The 24,647-nt window shown below is 29.0% G+C and overlaps 2 protein-coding genes across 5 annotated transcripts in view; both read right to left on the bottom strand.

The window, feature by feature from the left end:
• Positions 1-3,811, bottom strand: part of LOC147802770 (uncharacterized) — a 43,462-nt gene extending 39,651 nt beyond the window's left edge. For all 4 annotated transcript variants that reach the window (XM_087153214.1, XM_087153215.1, XM_087153216.1 and 1 more), the window contains exons 1-2: positions 3,720-3,811; positions 2,606-2,693 (exon numbers count right to left, since the gene is read on the bottom strand). In XM_087153214.1, the coding sequence (XP_087009340.1) occupies positions 2,606-2,693; positions 3,720-3,752 (121 nt within the window). In that variant the 5' untranslated portion in view covers positions 3,753-3,811. The remainder of the gene's footprint in view (positions 1-2,605; positions 2,694-3,719) is intronic.
• Positions 3,812-14,774: 10,963 nt separating this feature from the next.
• LOC107455703 (uncharacterized) overlaps positions 14,775-24,647 on the bottom strand; it is a 64,908-nt gene continuing 55,035 nt past the window's right edge. Inside the window, exons 19-35 of the mRNA XM_087153213.1 lie at positions 24,470-24,615; positions 23,464-23,569; positions 23,160-23,341; positions 22,825-22,939; positions 22,572-22,723; positions 21,783-21,897; positions 21,504-21,649; positions 20,347-20,452; positions 20,043-20,224; positions 19,715-19,829; positions 19,431-19,582; positions 18,146-18,260; positions 17,888-18,027; positions 17,494-17,551; positions 17,341-17,409; positions 16,145-16,417; positions 14,775-15,019 (exon numbers count right to left, since the gene is read on the bottom strand). Of these exons, the coding sequence (XP_087009339.1) occupies positions 14,879-15,019; positions 16,145-16,417; positions 17,341-17,409; positions 17,494-17,551; positions 17,888-18,027; positions 18,146-18,260; positions 19,431-19,582; positions 19,715-19,829; positions 20,043-20,224; positions 20,347-20,452; positions 21,504-21,649; positions 21,783-21,897; positions 22,572-22,723; positions 22,825-22,939; positions 23,160-23,341; positions 23,464-23,569; positions 24,470-24,615 (2,313 nt within the window). The 3' untranslated portion in view covers positions 14,775-14,878. The remainder of the gene's footprint in view (positions 15,020-16,144; positions 16,418-17,340; positions 17,410-17,493; positions 17,552-17,887; positions 18,028-18,145; positions 18,261-19,430; positions 19,583-19,714; positions 19,830-20,042; positions 20,225-20,346; positions 20,453-21,503; positions 21,650-21,782; positions 21,898-22,571; positions 22,724-22,824; positions 22,940-23,159; positions 23,342-23,463; positions 23,570-24,469; positions 24,616-24,647) is intronic.

Raw genomic sequence — 24,647 nt, 5'->3', positions numbered from 1 at the left:
TGAGAAAATATAATTTATGCCTAATTCCGTAACTTAGAATATCGTAGTCTGCATTAATTAATTAATATATTTAAAATAAGGCTCTCGAACCATTAAGATTGAATCTTACTAAGGGAAATACTAATCATTAAATTAAAAAAATTCCTGGATGTTGCTATTTTTTTCTTGCGAACTGTTCATAATTTGTTAGTAGTAGTACATTTCGCAAAAATCGAAATTTGAAAAAATGCAATTTTTTTTTCTTTCGTCTTTTTACCATAACATGTAGCAAAACTTGTATCACTACAAGTGTATCTTTTTGAAAACTGTATCAATGTGTTCTCGGTTTTATTTCAAAGAAATGTTAAGCAAAGAAAAATTTCAAAATTAAACTTAAGACTTTTGGCTGTTTGTTGAACTCAATGGCATAAATTTCATTAGTTTTTAAAAATAATTATATCAATAGTTGAAAAATATTCCTACAAACGCCTTCTGTTAATGCAGAAGGCGTTTGTAACTCCTAGCTTTTACCACAAAGGCTGGAAAATGTCAAATGGAATCAAATTGAAGTATGCTTCTGATTTTTAAAAAGCCACTTTGATAAATCCCAAGTTTTACTGGTGTAACTTATGGTTTATCAAAATTCAGGCTTATGCAGTAGCATATTTACATCAAGCTTTTATCAATACTTCAATCAATGTGCATAGTGCAATGTAATTAAACAAGTATTGATTTTTATTTGATATTTTATAATAACAGGTTGCAAATTTTCAACCCAACTTTTAGGTGCAATAAACTTCTAATATAAATTAGAAAGATGACTTCTGTTTCCTCATCACCTTTAATAATAAACACTTTTTCAATAAAATGTTTGCTTGCCATTTGCTAGTAAACATTGTCTTGATAAAATAAATTTTATGGCACGAACTGTCGTATTTTAGTAATCGTAAAATAAAGAAATATCCTTGTTGAATTTGTAAGCAATCCCTCAGATATATTGAAAAATTTCTTGCATGATTTAGAATACATTGTAAGAAATTCAAGATCAAATTATGGTACCGGCACTTTGGATACATCATTTGTAAAATCCATTTTACTGTACAATTCTTTTTTACCATAAAATATTATACCATATTTTTGCAGTAATATATTTACAACTAGAATGATTCAGTGATGTTGTGATAATTGTTACACAGTAAAAAAGATCCCGAACGGTTTCTGTATGTATGGGGCAGCTACGGTTCATGTAATTTTCAAAAAACGTTTCTGAATATTTAGCAAACCTAGGCTACCCACAATGTCAACTGGCATCCATCTAAGAATATCTCAAGATAGACTCGAGTTAACATGCCTTATATAATATTGAATAGGAATTTAATAGTTGTAGTCGTATATACTCTACAATACCCCCACCAGAATTTTATTTGCAATAGAATTCCATGAATGAATATCACCAGTAGATTCATTTCTGCTTTGCGGGAGGACACGAGAGTTGCATTAGGATCACCGAACTTTGAGAGCTGATCTTGAGAGCTCTATTAGGATCATGGTTGTAAGCGTGGTCGCTCTTGTGCTGCAATTAACTGTCGAGTGTGAACTAGTCGAGTGATCGAGACTGAGTAGCAACAGGGCGAGTAGGATAATGTCGCAGCCACAAATAGGAAGTCAACTGTTCACAGTGAGCCACCCTTCAAACTAGGTGTGTTTAAATCAAAGTGGCTTTTCAGTCAAAGTGGCTTCAGTTGGTCGTGGTAGATGAGTTCAGATCACATCTGCGACTCACCCATGTGGGGCAAGTCTACCGAAAATGTCAACGGTCATCTATCAATAGGTACCTCCTGATAAAATCGAAGTTAACATATCTTATATATTAAGGAATGGGAATTGAATAGTTGTAATGGTAGTTACGCTACATTACTCCCCCACCCCCAACAGATTCGAGTTAACGTGTCATATTTACTATTGAATTGCAATTTAATAGTTGTAGTGGTAGCTACGCTACACTCTGAAACTGAATCAATGCAATTCAGTTCTCGACTTTTGAAAATAAAATAAATGTTTCTCAATTGACTGGATACATGATGTTAAATCAAGTTCTCTGAGATTTTTGGAAACATTTATGTCGAATCAAAATTAGTTTCTAAATTTTTTTTTACAGTGAACTGAAAATATTATGGTTTATCAAATTTTTTTATTCTGTAACATGTTCCGGTAAAAGGTTTGGTTAAAAGTACACAAAAAAACCGGTAAGAAGTTACCGGCACTCAGGGTTACGGTACAAATGGTAAGAGTCGCTACCGGTATGCAGAGTGCCGGTGGTTTTTACCGTAATTTCATCCGAAATTTTTTATATTATAAAACTTTCTTATTTTAAATGCAAATAATTAATCTTTGAAAGAAACTGTAACAGCAGTAACTGAGATCAGCAAAAAAATTTGAAACTAATATTTTTGGAGAAAAAAAGAGCTTTGTAATTGATTTTAATCTATGATGTATGTCATTGCAATACAAATTTGTAAGACACATAATTATAACTAACTTCATTATACGACCAAGAAGTTTAAATAATAATAATTTATTTTAACTTATATTTTAATAATATCATAATGTTGACTATTCAACTTACCTTCGACTCCAAAAGACTCGGACAAAACATTCGATGCTGCCGCTAGGCCAAAGCCTGCGAGAAAGAGAACTGCGAGAAACTTCATGGCCTTTGAAAAAAAGTTTTATAATTTTATTAAAACTTTTTTATTGAAATTGGTTTAAGCTTCATTAAAATTCACTTTCACTAAAATTGATCTAAAATTTGTGTAACATATATTTTTTTTTTGAAAAATGGAAATAAAAATTAACAAATTTACATTATTAAAAACTTTATATTAATTCATAAGAAAATTAATATTTAAAAAACCTATATCTTCAAATGCCCATCTTATATTTTTTAATTACTTTAATCCAAATTTATATTACTTTTAATATTTTCTACATAATTTTCTAAATTAATATAAAATGTTATGCAGAATTATAATTTTTAAATTAATAAATATCTACATCATGCTAGTCAACACTTAGTTAAAACTAAAAATAAATCTTATGAATCTAAATTTTTTAAAAACTTTTTTACACACAAAACTATTAAAAAGAAGTTATTAGAAAATCATTCAAAATTTGAATATGATAAATTGTTAATAATAAATTATAAATCATAATGAAAGAGGCATAATTGAATGAATAATTCGTGTATTATTCATAAAAAATAATTGGCTTTAATGAACTTTTGCAACTAAATTCTAAGTCATTTCCGACATTGATTCATAATGTAAGCATGTAGGAAAACGTGTGTTAAAAATACTAAATTAAGTCGTTCAAACAAAATTGTCTTATATTTTATTGTAAGATAAAATTTCAGATTCATGTCGATGTGCAATTTGTCAAACAAAGAAAGATTAATTGTTTATTAAAGAAGAAAGTAATGTTTTGAGCACAAAGAGAATAATTGAAACAAAAGTAGTCAGTTTAACCATACAACAAAGTTTAAACTGATTTTTTAGATAAGCTTTAAAAAAATTTTAAAAAATAATAAATCTTAAAAAACCATCTACATTGAGTTGTTAATTAGTATTTTAAATAATAAAATTACGAAAGTACGAAAAAATATCACGAACAAAACCTTAAAAATAAAATATGCATTGCATATTCAATTGTAAAAAATTTATTCAATTTTGATAAATACTTACAAAGACGGCCAGTAATTTCCCCAATTGTATCATTATTTGATAAGTTTCTGTATTTATACTGAAAAATATCTTTATCTTTATGCGTACTTCTTTTTTTTCATATCATCACCTGTGCAATTTATTATTTTATTTCTAAATTTTGTTATATCCTCTTGATAAGAAAAAACACCTGTAAAATATTCTAGCAATATCTCGAATATTTTCAATGATCTTTTGATGAACAAGAAAAAATATTTTCTTCATAAAAAGGCTTCGTCTCTCTCAAACCGTTAAAATAAATTTCTTTTTAAACAATTTTAGACTTGGGAGTCCACCTGCATAGCAAAAACCATATAATTTTTCTTAGGAAATATTTAACAGTTAAAAAGGCACCTAGTCGAGTAAAAGAATTTTATATTTACTTTCATTAATTTATTTTTATTAGTTCAGTTTCATTTATTTATTTTTATTAATTTATGGTTATTTACCTGTTTTTATTTATTTACTTTTATAATTTATTTCTATTTATTTATTTTCTTTTATTTATTTAATTTTAAACAATCGCTTAAAATATATTTCGAAAACCAAATTTGAAAACAGATGCATTTAAATAAGTATAAATTTTTATTCAAGAAAACTTTACTGTGTATTTCTTATCGGTGCATAAAGAGCTGTAAAAAACTATTATCAAACTAAAATATTACAGGAAACTTACTTCACAGAAGTCGAATTTGCTTTCTTCCATATTTTTGCCTACAACTCGCACTGCTTCTAATTTTTGATTCAAAATTATATTACAGTTTTGTACAAACAGTCACTTCCTGAATGTATACAAATGAAACTCACAGTGTAAAGCTTAACTTTACATGCGTTAATAATTTACATTATTAATATTAATAAGAGCACTCGTAATTAATCAAATTTTATCTTTCTAATACAAACTTTTGTGAAACACTTAACAGTATCTATTATCTTTTAAAAGGATTCTAACATCTAACAACATCTTTCATCTAACAAGTTTCGTTTAAGAAGCTTTCTTTTTGAAATAACAATAACGTAAAAAATTGCATTTTTTTTAAAACTTCACCTTTTATCATAAAAACCCTGTGGAGATGTGCAAACCTGTTACTTGTATAAGCTATAATGATAGTTGAAATTTAGTGTAGCAAAGACAACGTAGTTAGTTCTACGGAAAGAAAACGTAATACTTATGTTTTCATGCAAGAGGTAAAATTTTTCAACAAGCTTTGATTTCTTGCCATAGTTCAAAAAACAAAATGCCTGTTTTAGGGTGACCAGGAAATTCTTCAAACATTAATCCTATAGTAAAATTATGGATATCTGAAAGCAAAGACTCACAAAAATCGATTGCAGATCAAAAAGTAGCCTTATTTACTAATTATATATATATATATAATTAAATTATATATATATATATATATATATATATATATATATATATATATATATATATATATATATATATATATATATATATATATATATATATATATATATATATATATATATAATTAAATTATATATATATATATATATATATATATATATATAATTAAATTATATATATATATATATATATATATATATATATATATATATATATATATATATATATATATATATATATATATATATATATATAAATGTTCAAAATGAAGGGAAAAAAACAAAGAAAAATAATATACAAATGAAAAAAAGGGGGGGGGAATAATAAGTAAAAAAATAACAAACAATAGTTTTAAAAAAAAAAAAAAAGAAGGGTGAAATTTTATTTAAAAAACCGGAGGAAAAAAAACGGAAAAAAAAGATATAATCTTTTCTTCAGCCCACACGATTATATCCGCAAAACAGAGTGCTTTCTGATATTGTATCAATAAAGCCGAAGCAAAATATATTAATACAATAGTGTGAGGAGCACTCAAAAATTTTTTTATAAAAATAACTACAAATAAAATAGATCACAAAAAGTAAAAATAAGTAACATGTAAAAACAGAAAATAAAATAAAAGAAAAAAACATTAAAAGGGGACTATAAAGCGAGTAGCAAAATCAGATCAATTTACAAGGGCAGAAAATTTTTCAAGAGTGATTTAAAAATTTTTTCGCAGAAAGATTGCCAGATTACAAAATATGAAAACAAAAGCGCAAATTGGGTGTAACAAGAGGGTTTTAAAGTGTCGTTCTTATTGCACTGCTGAAGTGATTTGTTATTTTGAGCTTTGATTTGTTAGTTACCAAGGATGGGCCCGAAATGGATGTGCGCAAGGTAATATTATACTGGATAATTTTAGAAATTGATCATAAATAGTTTTAGAAGATAGATATTTATTTAAGAAAACATATAAAATAGAAAAGAGTAACATAAATTGCCTGTTTTTGCAAATAGATTTTAATGTAGTTTTGCAATAGATTGCAAAAAATTTTAGCCGCGGATTTGCATGATATGGATTAGCACATGGAAAAATTATTTAAATTATCAAAGAAAAAAAATTTTAATAGATAATTTTAGCACGGATTTGCCCGAAATGGATTTGCACATGGAAAAATTTTATAAATTAATAAAGAAATTTTTAGCAAACAACTTCACCCACGGATTTGCCCGAAATGGATTTGCACATGGAAAAACTGTATAGATTAACAAAGGAAATTATTTAGTAAAGGAATTTTTAGTAAATAATTCTAACCACGGATTTGCCCGAAATGGATTTGCACACGGAAAAATTATACAAATTAACAAAGAAATTATTTAGTAAATAATTTTGGCTATGGATTTACCTGAAATGGATTTGCACATGGGAAAATTATAAAAATTAACAAAAAAATTTTTAGTAAAATTATCCACAAAAATATACGATTAATTCAATGATTTTATATAAAATTTTATTACTTTAGTTGGGTATCCATTGTTTTTTATCAAATTTAGAAAGAGTTTATCGATTTGTTTTTTGGATAAATAAATATTACTACATATTCTTTTAATTCTGTTCATTTCATTAAAAGTGGTATTTAAATAGATGCTCCTAGAAACATTAGAATTCCAAGTAACTAGTTTATTAATATTAAAATTAAAATCATTTCTTTTATCGTATAAATCAACAAAGCAGATATTTTCAACCTTCATAATACCCAAATCCAAAAAATTGAAATTAATATTATCATCATGATTACGAAGTAAGATCAATTCCTCAGGGTATTACATCAGATCAATTACTCAATAAAATAGTAAAATCTTAGAAATTAAAAATAATTAAGTCATCAATATATCTAAAAACAAATTTAATGCTAAGAGTATAATTTTTTTCATAATAATGCAAAAATAAGTTAGCTAAGAGAGATGAATAATTAGATCCTTGTGGTATTCCATTAATTTGAAGAAAAATATCCTTTCCATTGTAAAGATAATTACTAAAAAGACAAAAATTAATCAGAATTTCCCAATAATCAAAATCGCAACAAAGGATATTTTTAAAATCATAGTAATAATTCAAAAGGACATCTTTTAGTTTAGAAAGGGGAATGCTATTGAAAAGATCCTGGAAATCAAAAGTCGCAATAGAATTAATTTTATTATGTTTAATGAAATCTAAAATCGGTTGATTATTAGTGATAATCCAAGAAAAACATTCTTTAGTAATATAGTTAATAATCTTATTTAAGTAGTTAGAGAAAATGGTGCCAGGTTTAGTTAAATAAGTATTAGACCCACATGTGATAGTTCTAAATTTTACTGGAATTTTACGAAATTTAGGACTGATAATTAGGTAACGAAATTGTATATTGCTAATTTTAATTTTTAATCTCTTGTAAAAAGCTAAAATTTTTTTAATGACAATATTATTATTGAAATTACTGAGTTCAAAATGTTTACTATTTTTTAATTCCGTATTTAAAAGTTCAGCATAGAATTTTTTACAGAATATAGCATAATTATTGTTAGCTTTGTCTATGGGAGTAATTACAAAATTTTTTTGAAGTTGCTTAATTGATTGAACAATATTAGAAAAATTTGTTAAATTGTTATTCTTATTTAAATTATCCTTATTATTGAAAATAAAGTTTTTAAAGTAATAATAAACTCCCCATTTCCATTCTGTTAGCATACCTAAAAGCAAAGAGAATCTATTTGATAACTCTAAACAAAAACTATTGAGATCATTAAGAAAGTATTTTAGAATCCTATTGATTGATATATGGTAAATGGGTCTAAATTTTGTGCCTTTTATCATTAAATTCCTAAGTTCCAAGTTTTCTATAATATTTAAATTACCAGTAATAATATGTTTATGATGTTTATCAGCAAAATCAAAATATTTATCCTCCTCACAGTGGCATTCATAATCGGATATATTAATACTCCCTAAATTTTTGCTTATATAATACAGGAAATGCAACACCTCTAGAAAAGGGGGAAAGGCTCAAATTTTTGATGATTTTCAGTGATTTTCAATGGTCAAGGATTCTCTTTCTATTGATTCTGAAGCTGAAACCACGGAAACATTAACTGAATTGGATATTTTGGACTGTGTGAAAAATAAAAACAATGCAGCCATAAATTGTGAGGAAGACAAAAGTGATGAAGACATTAGCAAACCTTCAAATGATGAAATGTTAAAATCATTTGAAGCAATTCGACGTGGATTGCAGTTTGAGGAGAATACGCCTGAAGGAATTTTTGGTGCATTACAAAATTGCGAGACCTATTATAAGAAAAAGCCTTTTTTCAAACGAAAAACTCAGACAAAATTAATGGACTTTGTCAGTAGCAATTAAAATTGAAAACGCATGTAAAAATGTATTTTTAAAATTACATTTATAATAAATGCAGCAATAATTTTAATACATAAAAATTTAGTATTTTTATTCAGTGGAAAATATATGTAGCATGATAGTGTAACACTGGATAATGTTTTGTTCTATTCTTACTTTCTTTGCAGATTTCTTTTATGATTAAGATTTATAAAACAAATAATCGATAATAATTTACAAGATAAAGGTTTATAAATTGCAATTTTAATTATTTCTAGTGTTTATGAATTTAAAACCTGTTTTACGCTGTGTAAGTATTTCAAAAGGTGATTTTACATTTAATGAATTTTCAATATAACGACCTTTTTTCCTGATTCAGAGACTTTGTTAAATAGAGGTCCAACTGTAGTTAAATGGGACTCTGCGGTACCATATGTAAGAACTTTTGCTTTTTGTTATCACATTATTATTTTTTTTTTTTTTGAAACTGGCATCGTTTCTTGAGCAGCCAAATATTCAAACTTTTCACCTCACATGAAGCAATGGTTCCTAAAATTAAAAACTGGTCCCCTCGTCCTTTTGATCGAGTTGTAGGCCCTGTTTCTAACTGTATCACAGCACATAATTTCGATAGAAGTCACAATCATCCCCGAATCAATATGGGTCTTTGGCATCTTTCAAATTCTGTAGCTTCATCCAAGTCTTTCAACAAAGATGTGTGGTTTGATCGATTTTAAGAGTGTTTCAGTTCCCTTTTAATTACTCGCAAAACACCACTCGTTCAAACTTGAACTACATATAAAACCCGTGTTCTTGGTGGGAGTATACACAGTAAATATAGTTGGTTGAAATTTCCAACAATAAGGAAGAAAAAATTTACATTAAGTTTAAAAATGTTTTTATCTCTTAATTCCAGAACTGTTCTTATAAATGTCACGGTCTAAACTTTTGATCTAGCCTTCCGTGGTTATCATGATGTCGTGGTGCTTATTTATTACTTATTTATTCCTTTTTTTGTTAGCCTCTAAAGTCTGTTATTTTCGATAATTCTTACTATGGTAAGAGAGTGTGATCCGTAAAATAGAGGTGCTAAAATATAATTACTTCTGTGACAATTATAATGAAAAAAAGATATTGCATGGAATGGGAAAATTGAAATGATATTCCGTGTGTATTAAGATGCTCTTCATGTTGCAGAGGTGCTATGTTGTGTGTCTATTAGTGATGTGTATTCATTATGTTTATGTAGATATACTTGGCACCTTTTTGAGTTTATTTTCAACTGGGTCAGTTAGCCTGTCTGGGTCAGTAAGCCTTTTTGCTATCACATACACTAAAATTCCACTTACTGATTATAATAGTGAAATGTCAGTCTCACTTGGGAAGGAACTAAAAATGCATGTAGCTTCAAAAAAAAATTACAATAACTCAAAACCCAAGAAGACATGAGGGCGAAAAATTACACGACATCTAATTATCATGGTGTCAAACTTTGAGCATCCTTTAGACAGGCTCGTGTTATGAATTGAGTTTGAAACCATTTATAACTTTCATTCATAGTATTTCTTCCAACAGTTCAAATATGATTGTTTGCTTGAGAATACCTGATTTATATAATTTCAGTAACAATAAATTCTCTGAATTAATGGGAAAAACTTTTTTCATTCAGATGTTATTACTTCTAAACTCTTGTTAGGAAATAGTTCAGAAAAGTGTCTATATTAAAATAAAGTTTAAAACCATTGAGTGATGCTTGAATTTGTATTAAAAAACTAAGAAACTTTTATTTCCTCAAAAATGTTCAAGTTGGTGTTAAAATTTTAAAAGTATCAAAAATGCAACAAGAAAATCTAATAAACCAATAGATTAAGGAAATACCTGACCCAAGTTCTTACGCCAAAAGAAATGCTAACGAAAGTTATGTATTCAAGGAGACTATTTTTAGATGAATCTATAATTCGCCATATCAAAATTTTCACAACGGAAGAAATTCACGCCAATTAGGGAATGAGGAGTGCTCAACAACTTTAGAAGAAATTTATACATTTATTGCAATTTTGTACTCTCTGTGTATATACGGCGCGAGCAATCTCGAGCTTGGTTATGGTCTGCTACTTGGGGTCCTCCTTTTTTGTGATACAATGGCAAGAGATCGATTCTAAGAAATTATGATATATTTGAGATTTGATTGTTTAAAAAATGACAAGATCTGAACGCCTCCAAACTGATAAGTTCACTCTTATTTCCGAAGATTATTTTAGTGAAACTTAGGTTTACCTTAGAACATTTTTAATCTTAGAGGCACTTAGCCTTGAAAGGGAGACACTTGAACTTTTAGTCGACTATTTTAATTGTTCTATTAATCTTATTTTAGTCTTATTTGTTTCTAATGTGGTTTTTCATATTTCACCATTTGATGGTTTACCTGACCTTACTTTTATATGTTTTTACCTGCATTTTTGACACTTTTATTGTCTGTTGATTTTATCTACTTTGATGTTTTAAGCACTTTTAATTTTTATACTGCTTTATTTTTATTTTATTTTTTTCGATTTTGGGGTTTTTCCTATGTGTTTCAATCTTTTTAATTTTGTACTTTTACTTTTTTGTAGTTTTGTAGTGTTTAGTTCACGCGCAAACGGGTGAAACCCTTATCCGCAAACTCCTTCGGGGGTAGGTCGGTTACTATTGGTACTATTGGTCTTATTTCCGAAGAGTGGAGAAAATTTATTGACAATTCTATTATTTGCTATAAGCCTTACAAAACTGCAGATGAACAGCCCTTTTCAACTGAAGCCAGATGTCACTTTATCCAGTATATTCCAAACAAACCAGATAAATTTGGAAATCAAGTTTTGGCTTACAGCTGACGTCCTTAGCAAATACCTTGGCGAACAATAGCCTTTCTTTGGCCAAGGCAAATACATTCTAAATCGATTCCCATATTTAGGTAAAGAGAGAAACGTCCTGAAATTGTTCCTCTATCTGAATACGTTGTGTTACGTTTGATAGAATGATACGAAATTAAAGGTAGAAATGTCAATACGAATAACTTTTTTACATCCCTACCTCTCTCCAGCATGCTAAAAGCTAAGAAAACTAGCCTTACCAGAACAGAAAGAAAAATCGAAAAGAAGTACCGGAATGAGTGGAGAAGAGAAGGATGCCTTTACATGATACACTAATACTTGGAAACGATGATACAACAATGACTGTATATCAAGGAAAAAATAATAAAAATTTCATTCTTCTGAGCTCGCTACACGTAACTGTGCACATTCAAAATAATACTTCAAAGAGGCTTCCAGAAACGATATATTTGTACAATGCCCCAAAGTTTGGTGTTGACGTAGCGGATCAAATGGCTAGAAAGTATTCTGCAAATGCAAGATCAAGAAGATGACCCGTTCATGTGTTCTACAATATCTTTGATCTGGCAGGGATTAATTCGTGGATATTACACAAACAAACTACAGGGAAATCCATTTCCAGCAGAGATTTTCTAAAGTAATTAAGGGAGGAACTGCGTAATTCATACATCATTAATTGGAAAGCAAAAATAGAAATCACACAAAAAGTAAAATAATGCTGAAGTTCCAAAAAGGGTTCGTAGTCAAGTTCCTAAGTGATGGAACAAAACTCTGGATATCTGCTCAAATTGCAAATTATCAATTTGTGGAAAATACACGACTGGTACAGAAAGATATTGTAAAAATTGATTTTAACTTGTACAAAAGATGTATGGTAAGTGAATAAAAGCTCTTTTTTCTTTAGTTAAATATCGTAACTACTTTCATATAAGATTTTTACAAAATTAATCACAAATACTAATTATAATTTAAAAGATGGTTACATTTTCCATCTAAAATTTTGTTATAGTATCTTATATAGCATGACATATGCCAATGTATTCAAATTACGAATATAGAGTTAATTCTTTTTTCCTTTTTTAAAGCGATGATTTACGTATCTGGGTCAATGTGACCCACTTTCGTGGTTTTAGGTATACCAAAAATGCTGCGGTTCTTGTGTTAAATATTTTTCATCATTATCTTCTATTAGGTCCTTTTCATCCTGTTAGAACAATACAAAACGTAGTATGTGTGTCAGATAAGTAGAAAGTAAGAACATACATTCCATTTTTATACAGTGTTCTATGAGTTTTGATCATTGTAATTTATTGTTATTCTTTAATTTAGATTATGTATTTAAAACCATTGAGTTAATTTTCTTAGATTTCTAAATTAGCATGTAATTCTCTAAAATATGTAGTTTTTGTTATCCTGTTAATGTCCAATTTACCGAGTTCACCTTGGACTTCTAAAACTGACGCTTAAGAATACGAAGTGTGATAAAAAAAAGTTTTTAAAAAAAATTGACTGACTATTAGTAGAAGCAACATCAAATCTAGTCGTCGTCAAGATGATCATCGGCAAGTTTGAATAAGTACTGACTTGTCAATGACCTTCCAAAATCGAAAAAAGGTTTACCATGTCTGTACACAAAATAGATTATGAGGAATCAAAATTCCCGGAAGAAAATGGTTGGAAAAAATTGCCCCGGAAAGAAGCACTGGGAAAAAAACGTCAAAGAAAAACCGCAGAGAAAAAAAAAGTATAACTTAAACAATTTCATGAATTTAATACCGATTTGATCAGGTCTCTTGTCTCTATACATTATAACCGCATATTTTAGTACCTAGTCATGTCATAAATCAGTTTTTATTTGGTTTAAATCACCTTCATTTAAGCCAGTTCAAACTATCGCAAAAGAGTGGACTTTAGCTGTGACGCTTTAGCTATCGACATGGTTTTTGTCCCTCATAGAAATTCCTGAAGCAAAAAGTTCTTATACTTTAAGTTCTTAGACTCTACCAAAAAAAACTCGGATAAGGAAAGGTTTATCATTTATGTAAATGTAGTCTGAAAACTACATAAGTTACATGTACAATTTAGAATTCTATTATATGTAATCGCAATGCTCGAATGCGCCATCTGGAAAGAAAGATTACCGGTTCCATGCCCTTGGACCTGCCCCCTTCCCTCTCCTCCTCTTTTCATTTGTGTAGAAATGTACAACGATATTTTCCCCTTTCTTAATATATTTCATATTTAACTGTCAAAAATATTTTTTTTTAAATTTCCATGACGCTTTCTTTTAGAACTATGCTTTTTCAGTTCCATATAATTTCCTAACTTGAAAGATTTTAGTCTATTTAAAAATCAAGACAGAAACTAACGCACTTCCTTCTTCTATGACTCTTCACACGCCACAGTGGGCCAGAAGACCATGATCTTGGGCCAAAAGTCAAAATTAAATTTTCAGCTAAAATATGTGTAGGCAGTTTTAATATCGCCCAAATTAAGTACTCATAATCATTCCAAACATTATAATTTACTTTTTAGACCGACGGGAGTACAATGTAGTGAAAAATATGTTAAAAAAATTTTTTTTAATGTAACTTTTAAATTTATATTTCAGAAATATATATAGGAATTTCACCTTACTGTTACATTTTTATCAGAGTAATTAGTTTGAAATTATAGTACAATTTTTCAATTTGTTGGATTAGTTAATACTCTTGACAAACTTATAGTTTATATCTTATCGTTTGACATTTTACAATGTTTGAATCACTTTCGAAACTTATCTCCAAAACTTTCCACGAGATAATTAGCTAAACTTTTTTTTTGTTGTCTTCTATGATGTTTCTTCTTTCGAAAAAACCTGCCCCTTTCTGCCCATATTGCAAAGGTGGACTAAATATACCAAAAACAAAAATTATGCTTTTTTTCATGTTTTCGCGTTATTTTGTAATATTATTTCGGAAATATAATTTGCTTTTCATTTTTGATATGAATTTACGAAAATTGCCATATTTTCATTGCTATATTTAATTATTTAAACGTACTATATTATTTTTTTTACTCGCCATATTTTAGTCGCCATTTTTTTTTTTTTTTTTTTTTTTTGGTATTTTTAGTGTATTTCAAAATTTCAGCTTTGAATTCAATTTACCTGCACATAGAAAATCCCAAATTTTGAAACAAATTTTATCGAAATACTAATTTTGGCCACGAAACCTTGGATGCTGGCCCACTGTGCACGCTAATGGTGAAAGCATGCGAAGTGTTACCATAAGTAGAAAGTTCTGCTCTGCGCCACCTGTAAGCCATTGCGATGGCCAATAGAAGAATGAAACTTAAAACAGTTGCCGAGCTCTGAATGTAAGAAGGTTATTTTGAAGTGATGCCATTTAACTGCAAATTCGGAAGAAAAAATTTTAAAAAACCAGAAAGCAGACACATATAAATTTCATATACTTATTTATTAATCACTAAAAAGAAATTACATTGCAATTATCTCCCTAAATTAAATAGTAGGCATATTAGCGATGATTATGAGTTCATTATTTACAAATCTTTCTTGATGACATCCTTAACTTTGGCTTTGATGTCTTCAAAAACATCACCAAGATCCTTCTTGTATTCACGGAAGAATTCAAGGGCTTCATCGGCGACATCTTTGCTGATTTGCTTGGTGTCTTCCAAGAACTTAAAACAAAGAAAGGAAATATTAGACATTAAAAAACTGACACGAGAAATGAATTTGTTACGAATTTTTTGTTTAAATTCATAAACCTATTTGAGAAAATTAGCTTGCAAAAATAAAACAAATTGTTTATTTCAAAAGCGACCGAAAAATCAAATAATATTATTCATATAAATAATAAAATAGTAAAACATTTCATAATTTATTATTTGCTTGAAAACTAATATCTCAATCACATCGCAATCCACGTTGTTATTTCAAGACTTCGCTGACATGATATATTTTTGTAATTTATATCTAATTCAGAGCACAAGGTAAATTGCAAAGCAATTGACGGATCAAAGTTGCCCTCATATATGAGCAACAAATGACACCATTTGTTGTTATTGTGAGACTTCGCTGACATTCCTATATATTTTTGTAATTTATATGTAATTCAGAACACAAGGTAAATTGCAAATCAATTGACGGATCAAAGTTGCCCTCATATATGAGCAGCATTTTAAGACTTCGCTGACATCCCTATATATTTTTGTAATTTATATCTAATTCAGAACACAATGTAAATTGCAAAGCAATTGACGGATCAAAGTTGTCCTTATATATGAGCAACAAATGACACCATTTGTTGTTATTTTGAGACTTCGCTGACATCCCTATATATTTTTGTAATTTATATGTAATTCAGAACACAAGGTAAATTGCAAAGCAATTGATGGATCAAAGTTGCCCTTATATATGAACAACAAATGACACCATTCATGCTGTTTTCAGAAATTTAATAAATAACAAGTTCGTGATGATTGGCCATTGAATAAATTCTAAGCAAAAATGATTACATGTTTGCCCATATAAACTTTTGTTATTGGCTCTGCTACATAAAAATTACATTTCCTCAGTTACAACTGTTCTAAACGATCTTAAAAAAACAGACACATGATAATTGAAGTACTTACTCTTCAATTACTAATGCCTCACTTACATTCTTTCTTTTAGCTTTTTTTTCAATTTATTTTAATTTCTCAGCGATTGAATTGTATTTTTATTATCAATTGAATTGTATTACCATCAATTATCATCAATTGAATTGTATTGCAAAAAAATTACAAGAAGATGAACTTGCTTACCTCTTTTGCGATCTTCTTGACGTTCTCTAACTTGTCCTTTCCCTTTTCCAAACCCTTGGCGTATTTTTCCTTGACCCATTCTCCAAATTTGGTGAACTTCTCCTTCAATTCAATGTTCAGATCCTTGAACCAGTTCTTGAGCTTTTCGTAAACATCAGAGATGGAAGATTGTTTTTCTTCATCCTCACCCAAAACTCTGTCGATCCAGTCCAAGAGCTTTTGCTTTCCCTTTTCACTTTTGTCTCTGATCATGTCAAAAATTTGCTTGGTGAACTATGACAATAAGAAAAATACATGTATTAATAAATAGAAGCGTAATGAGCAAACAACACTAGAAACATATTTTCAATTTATTACTATTAATAAATGCATTATAAATAAATAAATAATAAATTTTTATCCCTCTTCTTTATCTGGGATGTTCAAACTAATTCCTCATAGATTAGGAAGTTTCATCGGCTTCTTTAAAGTAACTATCTGTAACCCGAAATATAATCTTCTTTAAAGTAAATTTCAAAACTAATAACTGTTAAGTGCTAAATAACTGTAAACACTCTTGTGTTGCAGTCGGTAAAGACGTCACGCTTACCACTGATGAAAGGTTGGGGATTCGAACCTGCCAGCTGAAGCTCAAAAATATTGACCACCAACTAATACATCAATATTATTACTAAAGCGTTATTATTTAACATTTTTTGTCCATGAATTAATAATGATAATGGAAATATTTATATATGGATCTAGAGACAAGGCCCGAGCTCCGGTGGTGCAGTCGATGAAGGTGTCTCTCACAATAATGGTTGGCCTGCTGGATCAGCGAGTTCAACCTTAGCAGCCGCCAAAAAGACCGCTATGTATACGGAGCAAGGTTCAAATTATATTTGTCGTGGCCTAAAGTCCTCTCATTGTTTGAGGTGCGGAAGTTTAGAGAAAGTGATACCAGTTGTCCACGTCATCTGACCGGAGACAAAATTGCGATATATTTCTATAATGACTTTTAAAAGTGAAAGTCAAGCATTTAACCCTGAAATGGGCTGCATGCTTGTGGGCTGTTAGACGATTTGGTGTGTTGTAAACTTCAAATGTTGAGGAATACTAGGTTAATCATTTTGTATTTTTTTCTCACACTTTTTTATGATGTTAAAACAAAAATGACCCTCGTACAAAACTCTCTTCGCAAATTATAATAAACTTACTTCACTTCCCTTTCCGAAAAGCTTTTCAATTTTTTCCTTCAAATCATCACCGTCAAACTTTTCCTTAATCTGAAATGAAAATAATTGAGAAAATTAAAACCGCTAATTATTAAATCGAACTCAAAATGAGAGCACATTTTAAAATAAACTCACGAGCTTCTTCAATCTCTTCATTATGTCGAAGAAGTTGAATTCAGCTTCGGAAACGGATCTGAAATAACAAAATAATCATTAGTTCCCACATTATTCAAACTTTAACGAAAAAAAATGTTAGAGAATTACTTCGCCTTGTACTAAAAGTTTTATAATATAATTAACATTCGTTAGATAAGTTGAACATTTTCATCAAATGTACTGATTTCATTCAAAACCGTTCTTAATTTAACAGCTTAGTATTAAGAGACATCTTGAAACTACCATACCTTTTCGAACTTAAAGCAAGTTAGTATTAACTATATCTGCATAATCTTAATTTATTCTGCCAACATTCAAGCTTGCAAAGGAGAAAAAATATCTTGGAAAGGGCTTCACGAAATTTTAATCTTACCTCTCTTCTTTGCCGACAAGTTTGTCCAAAATCTTCTGCCAGAAATCCTTTGCCTTATCCTTCAGTTTATCAAGAAGTTCTTTGGCGTGCTTGCTGAGATCAACGCCCATGTCCTTCAATTTTTGGCGAAGTTCTTTCAACTGTTAAACGATTTAAATTGTTTAAACTTTGTAAAACAACACTGCACAAATATCTAAGCATTTTTTTTAAGATAATGATAAAACTATTTTCAATAATGATAATTTCTGATTGTTCTACCTTTTCTAAGGTGTCTTCTTTGACGACTTTTCCGTTTTCAAGAGCATCTTTCAATTTTTCCAAGATTTCATCAAAATGTTCCCTCAATTTCTTGCCAAGTTCCGTTTTAGGATCCCTAAAAAACAAACGAAACGGTCATTGGGAGAATAAAAATTTTATTAAACTGCTCGACTTACTCGGATAAGAAGTTTTCTAAATTATATAATATATGTTATTTTAAAACAATTAAAATTAAAATACGTATTTATAAATGCGTTTCGATGTCATTTTCCATCACATTTCCACCATTGGATGTCATTTTCCGTCATATTTTCATCTTTCGATGTCATTTTCTATTCCATTCCCATCATTCGATGTCATTTTCCGTCACATTTCAATCTTTCGATGTCATTTTACATTTCACTATTCCGAAATTCCCTTATGTTAAGGAATCCCCGAAATTCCCTTATGTTAAATCTACACTTTCATTTTATTTAATAGCTGACGAATGTAAAAAGTATTCTTTTAACGTTTCATAAAATTTTTTATCGTTTTCTTTTGCATTTGGAAGGGGAGCTTCAATTTCAAACTTCAATTTCTTGCCTCGCTTTGGATTGATATCTAAACAAATTTATTGAAAAATAAATCAATCTAAAAATTATTAATCAAGCGCAGTTCACACAAGAATTATGTGTTTTTACCACGGTCAGAGGAAAGTTCATATAAATTGGTCCACTGGTTTGCAAGCATTTTGCTAGCACGGAACATTTTAAGAACTGCTTGAAATTCATAATTGTTCGAAATAAAAAAATATAGCTCGAAACTGAAATCTACTTGTATTGTTTTATGTTCTTCGAAATGTAAAAGCATACTCGATAATCCAATTTATACAAAACCTTTTAAGTGTGACAACAAATTTCAAAGGGGGTGTAGAAATTGAATTTGAATTCCAAAAAGATTCAATTCTATAATTGATCCACAGTTTGACATTTTGACTCTGGTAAATTGTAAATAAAACAACAACTGACTTCTTCAATTATGTTCCAGAAATTTAATTTTACTGTAATGAATTAAAGCTCATTTATTCTTGAATTTCCCACACAAAATCTCTGAAAAAAATATCATTAAATTTAAAAGCATCCATAGTTAACTAGTTTCGGTCATAACTCTTATTTCAATGAAAAATTCCTAACACCATTTTTTATTTCATAAAACTTGTTTTCAGTTATATTGCTTAATTTATTTTTTTACGTTTTATAAAAAGATTAAACAAGGATTGTTTTGAACAAATATAATATAAACTTACTCAGCGTAAGAAACTGAGTCTTTCAATCCGAGTCTGTCCAAGATCTTTTGCCAGTAGTCCTTGGCTTTCTCCTTCAGCTTTTCAATGAGCTCTTTGGCTTTATCGCCAAGGTCAACCTTCAAGTCCTTTAGTTTCTCTCTGATTTCCTTCAACTGTTAGAATAATTTAAATGAATCAAAAATTATTTAAATTGCGCAAAATAATGATAAAAAATAACTGAAAATGGTTCAGTTTTTAAAAACTGTGTTGCTATGACAAGCAATTAAAAAGTTGTTATGTCTTACTTTTTTGAGGGTATCTTCACGAAGTCCTTTGCCATTTTCAAGAGCTTCCTTCACTTTTTCTAAGATTTCGTCGAATCTTTCTTTGAGCTTCTGCTTCAAGTCTTCTTTGACATCACTATTTTTAAAAAAATGAATTGACTTTAAAAATTTTAATCGATTGTTTGAAAATAAAATTGAAACAGTAATATGGTATTTAAATGCATTATGTATATTTCAAAATCGAAATTTATCATCATTATTCTTCAAGCTTTAATTCAAATTTTGAATGCAAATTAATTAATTAATTTAATTTAAATTTCTGTTACAATATATAATCTTAATCACGTACTCATCGGCGAAGAGGAGGTGAAAGTCATCAATATCCTCAACTGATCGTTTGCTTCCCCCGAATTTGTCCAAAATTCTTTTCCAGAAACCTCCTGCTTTCTCCTTCAATTGCTCAATGATTTCTCTGGCCTTATCTCCCAAAGGAACAGATTTGTCCTTCATTTGTTGGTAGAGATCCTTCAACTATGTCAAAATGAGATTATTTTAATTAGTTTAGCTAGTTATTCAGTAAAATATATAACCAAAGGTCAAATTAATGAAAAATAATTAATTGTCGAAATATTTCAGATTTCATTTTAACTTACTTTGGAGAGGATATCAGCACCGATGCTTTTTCGGTTTTCCCAGGCATCCCTAAGTTTTTCCAAGAGTTCTTCGAATCTTTTTCGCAAGTCACTGCTTTCATCCTCACTGAAACAGAAAAAAAATTGCTAAGTTAATTTTTTTAAAACGAAAGATATACTTTAATTAGTATTGACTGCAATTGCTTGAATAGTCAATGTTTAGAACTCCAATAGACAAAGACGTGAAGATAAATTTAACTATTATTCAGATTAAATTTGTTTTTGTATAATATTCCATCTCAAAGTGTTATCTTTTCATCTGCTAATTTGCTATTTATAACTTGCTATCTCTTATTTTTATTTTATTACAGTCAGTGAAAAAACGATTCAATTCTGAGTTTACGATTATCAATGTTCAACTCCATAGCCCTGCAATTTTAAAACCAACTACTAAGACAAGTGAACTTCTGGATATTGCATTAGAACAAAGTAGCTCATGTTGAGGATATTTATTTCATTGAACTATTACGCATTTGCGTTACATGGAACGCATTTGCGTTGCGTTCATCATCACTGAAACAAGGATATATCGGTTTGAGTTAATGTTTTTAGAACAAAAATTACACTTTTAATTCCTAATTCGTTTTTAATGGTCAACGATTAAAATACTACGGTCTGATTCTATACTGATAAAAGTCAGTCGTCTTTAATTTTTATTTTCATTTTAGTTTTGGTTATAATTTATCTTTTTATAACTCTTAGAATATTTTCTTAATTTTATTTAAAGGAAATAGAAAATTACTTGGATCAAATATGGCAACATGAACCAAAAGGTTTTATACTAGCATTGATAAAGACTTTAAATATCTCCGTTCTTGAACTAAATCTATACTCAAACTTTATTTTCAAATCTTTACTAACATCAACAGAAATAAAAATAATTCAAAAATTTTAAAATTTCCAATTTTAACCATTATATTCCATTTTAATTTGTAAACTTATTATCTTAGATCTATAAAGCAAATAATTGTTTTAGCTCGGCTTCTATTAACGTATTTATATAACATTATTTTTGACTAAATTTTAATATAGTCAAGTAAGAAGACAGTCTATATTTAAGTTGCTAATTATGTAAGTAAGAATAAATACGATCCCATAAATTATATGTGATTACTTACTCAGCGTATTCGGCTTTGTCCTTTAGTTTGTCCAAGATCTTTTGCCAGTAATCTTTAACTTTGTCCTTCAGTTTCTCGAGAAGTTCCTTAGCATGCTTGCTGAGGTCAACGTGCAAGTCCTTCAACTTTTGCCTGATTTCTTTCAACTAAATTAAATTTCATAAATAATATAAGCATAATCAAATTTGAAACGAGTATTTAAGAATTATTATGACATGAAAAAATATGTGAAAATAATGAAATAAGTAAAACTCAATATGAATGATGATAGCTTAGTACCTTTTCAATCATATCTTCCTTAACAACTTTTCCATTCTCAAGTGCTTCCTTCACTTTTTCTAAAATTTCATCGAAGTGTTCTCTCAATTTCTTGCCGAGTTCAGTTTTGGGGTCCCTGAAGGAAATTAATTAAATTAGAGAGCTGTACTGTACTGTAATTTAAACTTAAACTGATACTGTAATTTAAACTTAAATAAATTATTTCCACTTTAGGAGTGTTACTACAAAATATAAATTCTGCTAGGAATCAAAGATGGAAGCTTGCAAAAGTAGAGATATAAATTTTAATGAGTTTGAAATAATTTTCACATTGATTGAATCTAATTATTATTAATACAGTCTCAAAAAATCTTGCTGATAATTTTTCACCTTCATAGTTGTAATAAATACAGTTAATAGTTGAATCATAGTTGTATTATTAATAAATCAGCATCATTTGCTCCAGATTTCTGATTAACTATCTCAGTGCATGAGACCTCGATTGTTGCTTTCCTGCGTTAGTTCCCGACGAGAAAAGTAAAATCAGAGTTTTCAATTAATTCGTATCAGTTATTTTGTAGCTATTTAATTTATCAAACAAGTACAGAAAAGAAACCTTTAATTATATCTGCGTTAAAATTTGAAATATAAATTCCTATTTAGATCAGAAAGAAAATACTAACTCGACGTAAGACTCCTTCAGAAACTTGCTTTTAGTTGTATTGCTTAATTTAATTTTTTTTTTTTTTTTTACATTTTGTGAAAAGATTAAACAAGAATTGTTTTGAACGAAATATAATATAAACTTACTCAGCATAAGAAACTGAGTCTTTCAATCCAAGTCTGTCCAAGATCTTTTGCCAGTAGTCCTTAGCTTTCTCCTTCAGCTTTTCAATGAGCTCTTTGGCTTTATCGCCAAGGTCAACCTTCAAGTCCTTTAGTTTCTCTCTGATTTCCTTCAACTATTAAAATAATTTTAAAGTGTAAGGAAACTTCTTTTATAAGAGTTTGTTTGTAAAAATAATGCATGTTTCAATAACTGTATTGCAGCTAATTTACATACTTTTTTGAGGGTGTCTTCACGAAGTCCTTTGCCATTTTCGAGAGCTTCCTTCACTTTCTCTAAGATTTCGTCAAATCTTTCCTTGAGTTTCTTCTTCAAGTCTTCTTTGACGTCACTATTTCAAAGAAAAATTAAATTAATAATGTAAGATAAATGAAAATAATACTCGATTGTTTGAAAGTTAAAGACGTAGTACTGCATCTAAATTCATGTTATTTTGAAAATGTGATTTTTTATTGCCATTTTAACTCAAATTTTTTTTAAAAATTATTGTTTTAAATTATGTAATCAATTTAATTACAACTGTTTAAAAACACATAGTTTTAATGGCTTACTCATCAGCGAAGAGGAGGTGAAAGTCATCAATATCCTCAACTGATCGTTTGCTTCCTCCGAATTTGTCCAAAATTCTTTTCCAGAAACCTCCTGCTTTCTCCTTCAATTGCTCAATGATTTCTCTAGCCTTATCTCCCAAAGGAACAGATTTGTCCTTCATTTGTTGGTAGAGATCCTTCAACTATGTCAAAATGAGATTATTTTAATTAGTTTAGCTAGTTATTCAGTAAAATATATAACCAAAGGTCAAATTAATGAAAAATAATTAATTGTCGAAATATTTTAGATTTCATTTTAACTTACTTTGGAGAGGATGTCAGCACCGATGCTTTTTCGGTTTTCCCAGGCATCCCTAAGTTTTTCCAAGAGTTCTTCGAATCTTTTTCGCAAGTCACTGCTTTCATCCTCACTGAAACAGAAAAAAAATTGCTAAGTTAATTTTTTTAAAACGAAAGATATACTTTAATTAGTATTGACTGCAATTGCTTGAATAGTCAATGTTTAGAACTCCAATAGACAAAGACGTGAAGATAAATTTAACTATTATTCAGATTAAATTTGTTTTTGTATAATATTCCATCTCAAAGTGTTATCTTTTCATCTGCTAATTTGCTATTTATAACTTGCTATCTCTTATTTTTATTTTATTACAGTCAGTGAAAAAACGATTCAATTCTGAGTTTACGATTATCAATGTTCAACTCCATAGCCCTGCAATTTTAAAACCAACTACTAAGACAAGTGAACTTCTGGATATTGCATTAGAACAAAGTAGCTCATGTTGAGGATATTTATTTCATTGAACTATTACGCATTTGCGTTACATGGAGAGGAAAACACCGAAAATCTCACGGTGAGCCCGACGGCAAGGGGATATTAACTCATGATCCATCTTCCATTGAAGGTGTTATCCTTTATGATAAAATATGATAATATGATTTAACCAAAATAGAAAGTTACATGGATCAAGTGTAGGGAACAGTACCGAAAATTTTGGAATGGGCACTGATAATGGCCTTAAGTACCTTCAACTTCGAGTTGAAGGCATATTCAATTTTCTTCTCGGCTTTACCTTTTTCTTTAGAAAAAAAAACATAAAATCAATCTTGAAAATACCCAATCGAAGTTATTTCGCAGCATTTTAATTTATAATAATGCTAATCTTGGGTCTTAACAAATCTTTTATCTTTGTGTCAGTTTATTTATTCTCTAGCATTATTTTTCACTCAACTTTATAATATGTCCAATAAATAATCATTCGTGTATTTTATTATTAATAAGTTAGATTAAATTATGTGCAATCGCTTACTCAGCATATGAGGCTTTGTCCTTTAGTTTGTCCAAGATCTTCTGCCAGTAGTCTTTCACTTTGTCCTTCAGCTTCTCAAGAAGTTCCTTGGCGTGTTTGCTGAGGTCAACGTGCAAGTCCTTCAACTTTTGCTTGATTTCTTTCAACTAAATTAAATTTCATAAATCAAGATAAGCAT

Source organism: Parasteatoda tepidariorum, chromosome 10 (genome assembly GCF_982258835.1).
Source record: "Parasteatoda tepidariorum strain Cologne lab strain chromosome 10, Ptep-v5.0, whole genome shotgun sequence".
NCBI lineage: Eukaryota > Metazoa > Arthropoda > Arachnida > Araneae > Theridiidae > Parasteatoda > Parasteatoda tepidariorum.
This window is presented reverse-complemented; position numbering and strand designations above follow the sequence as displayed.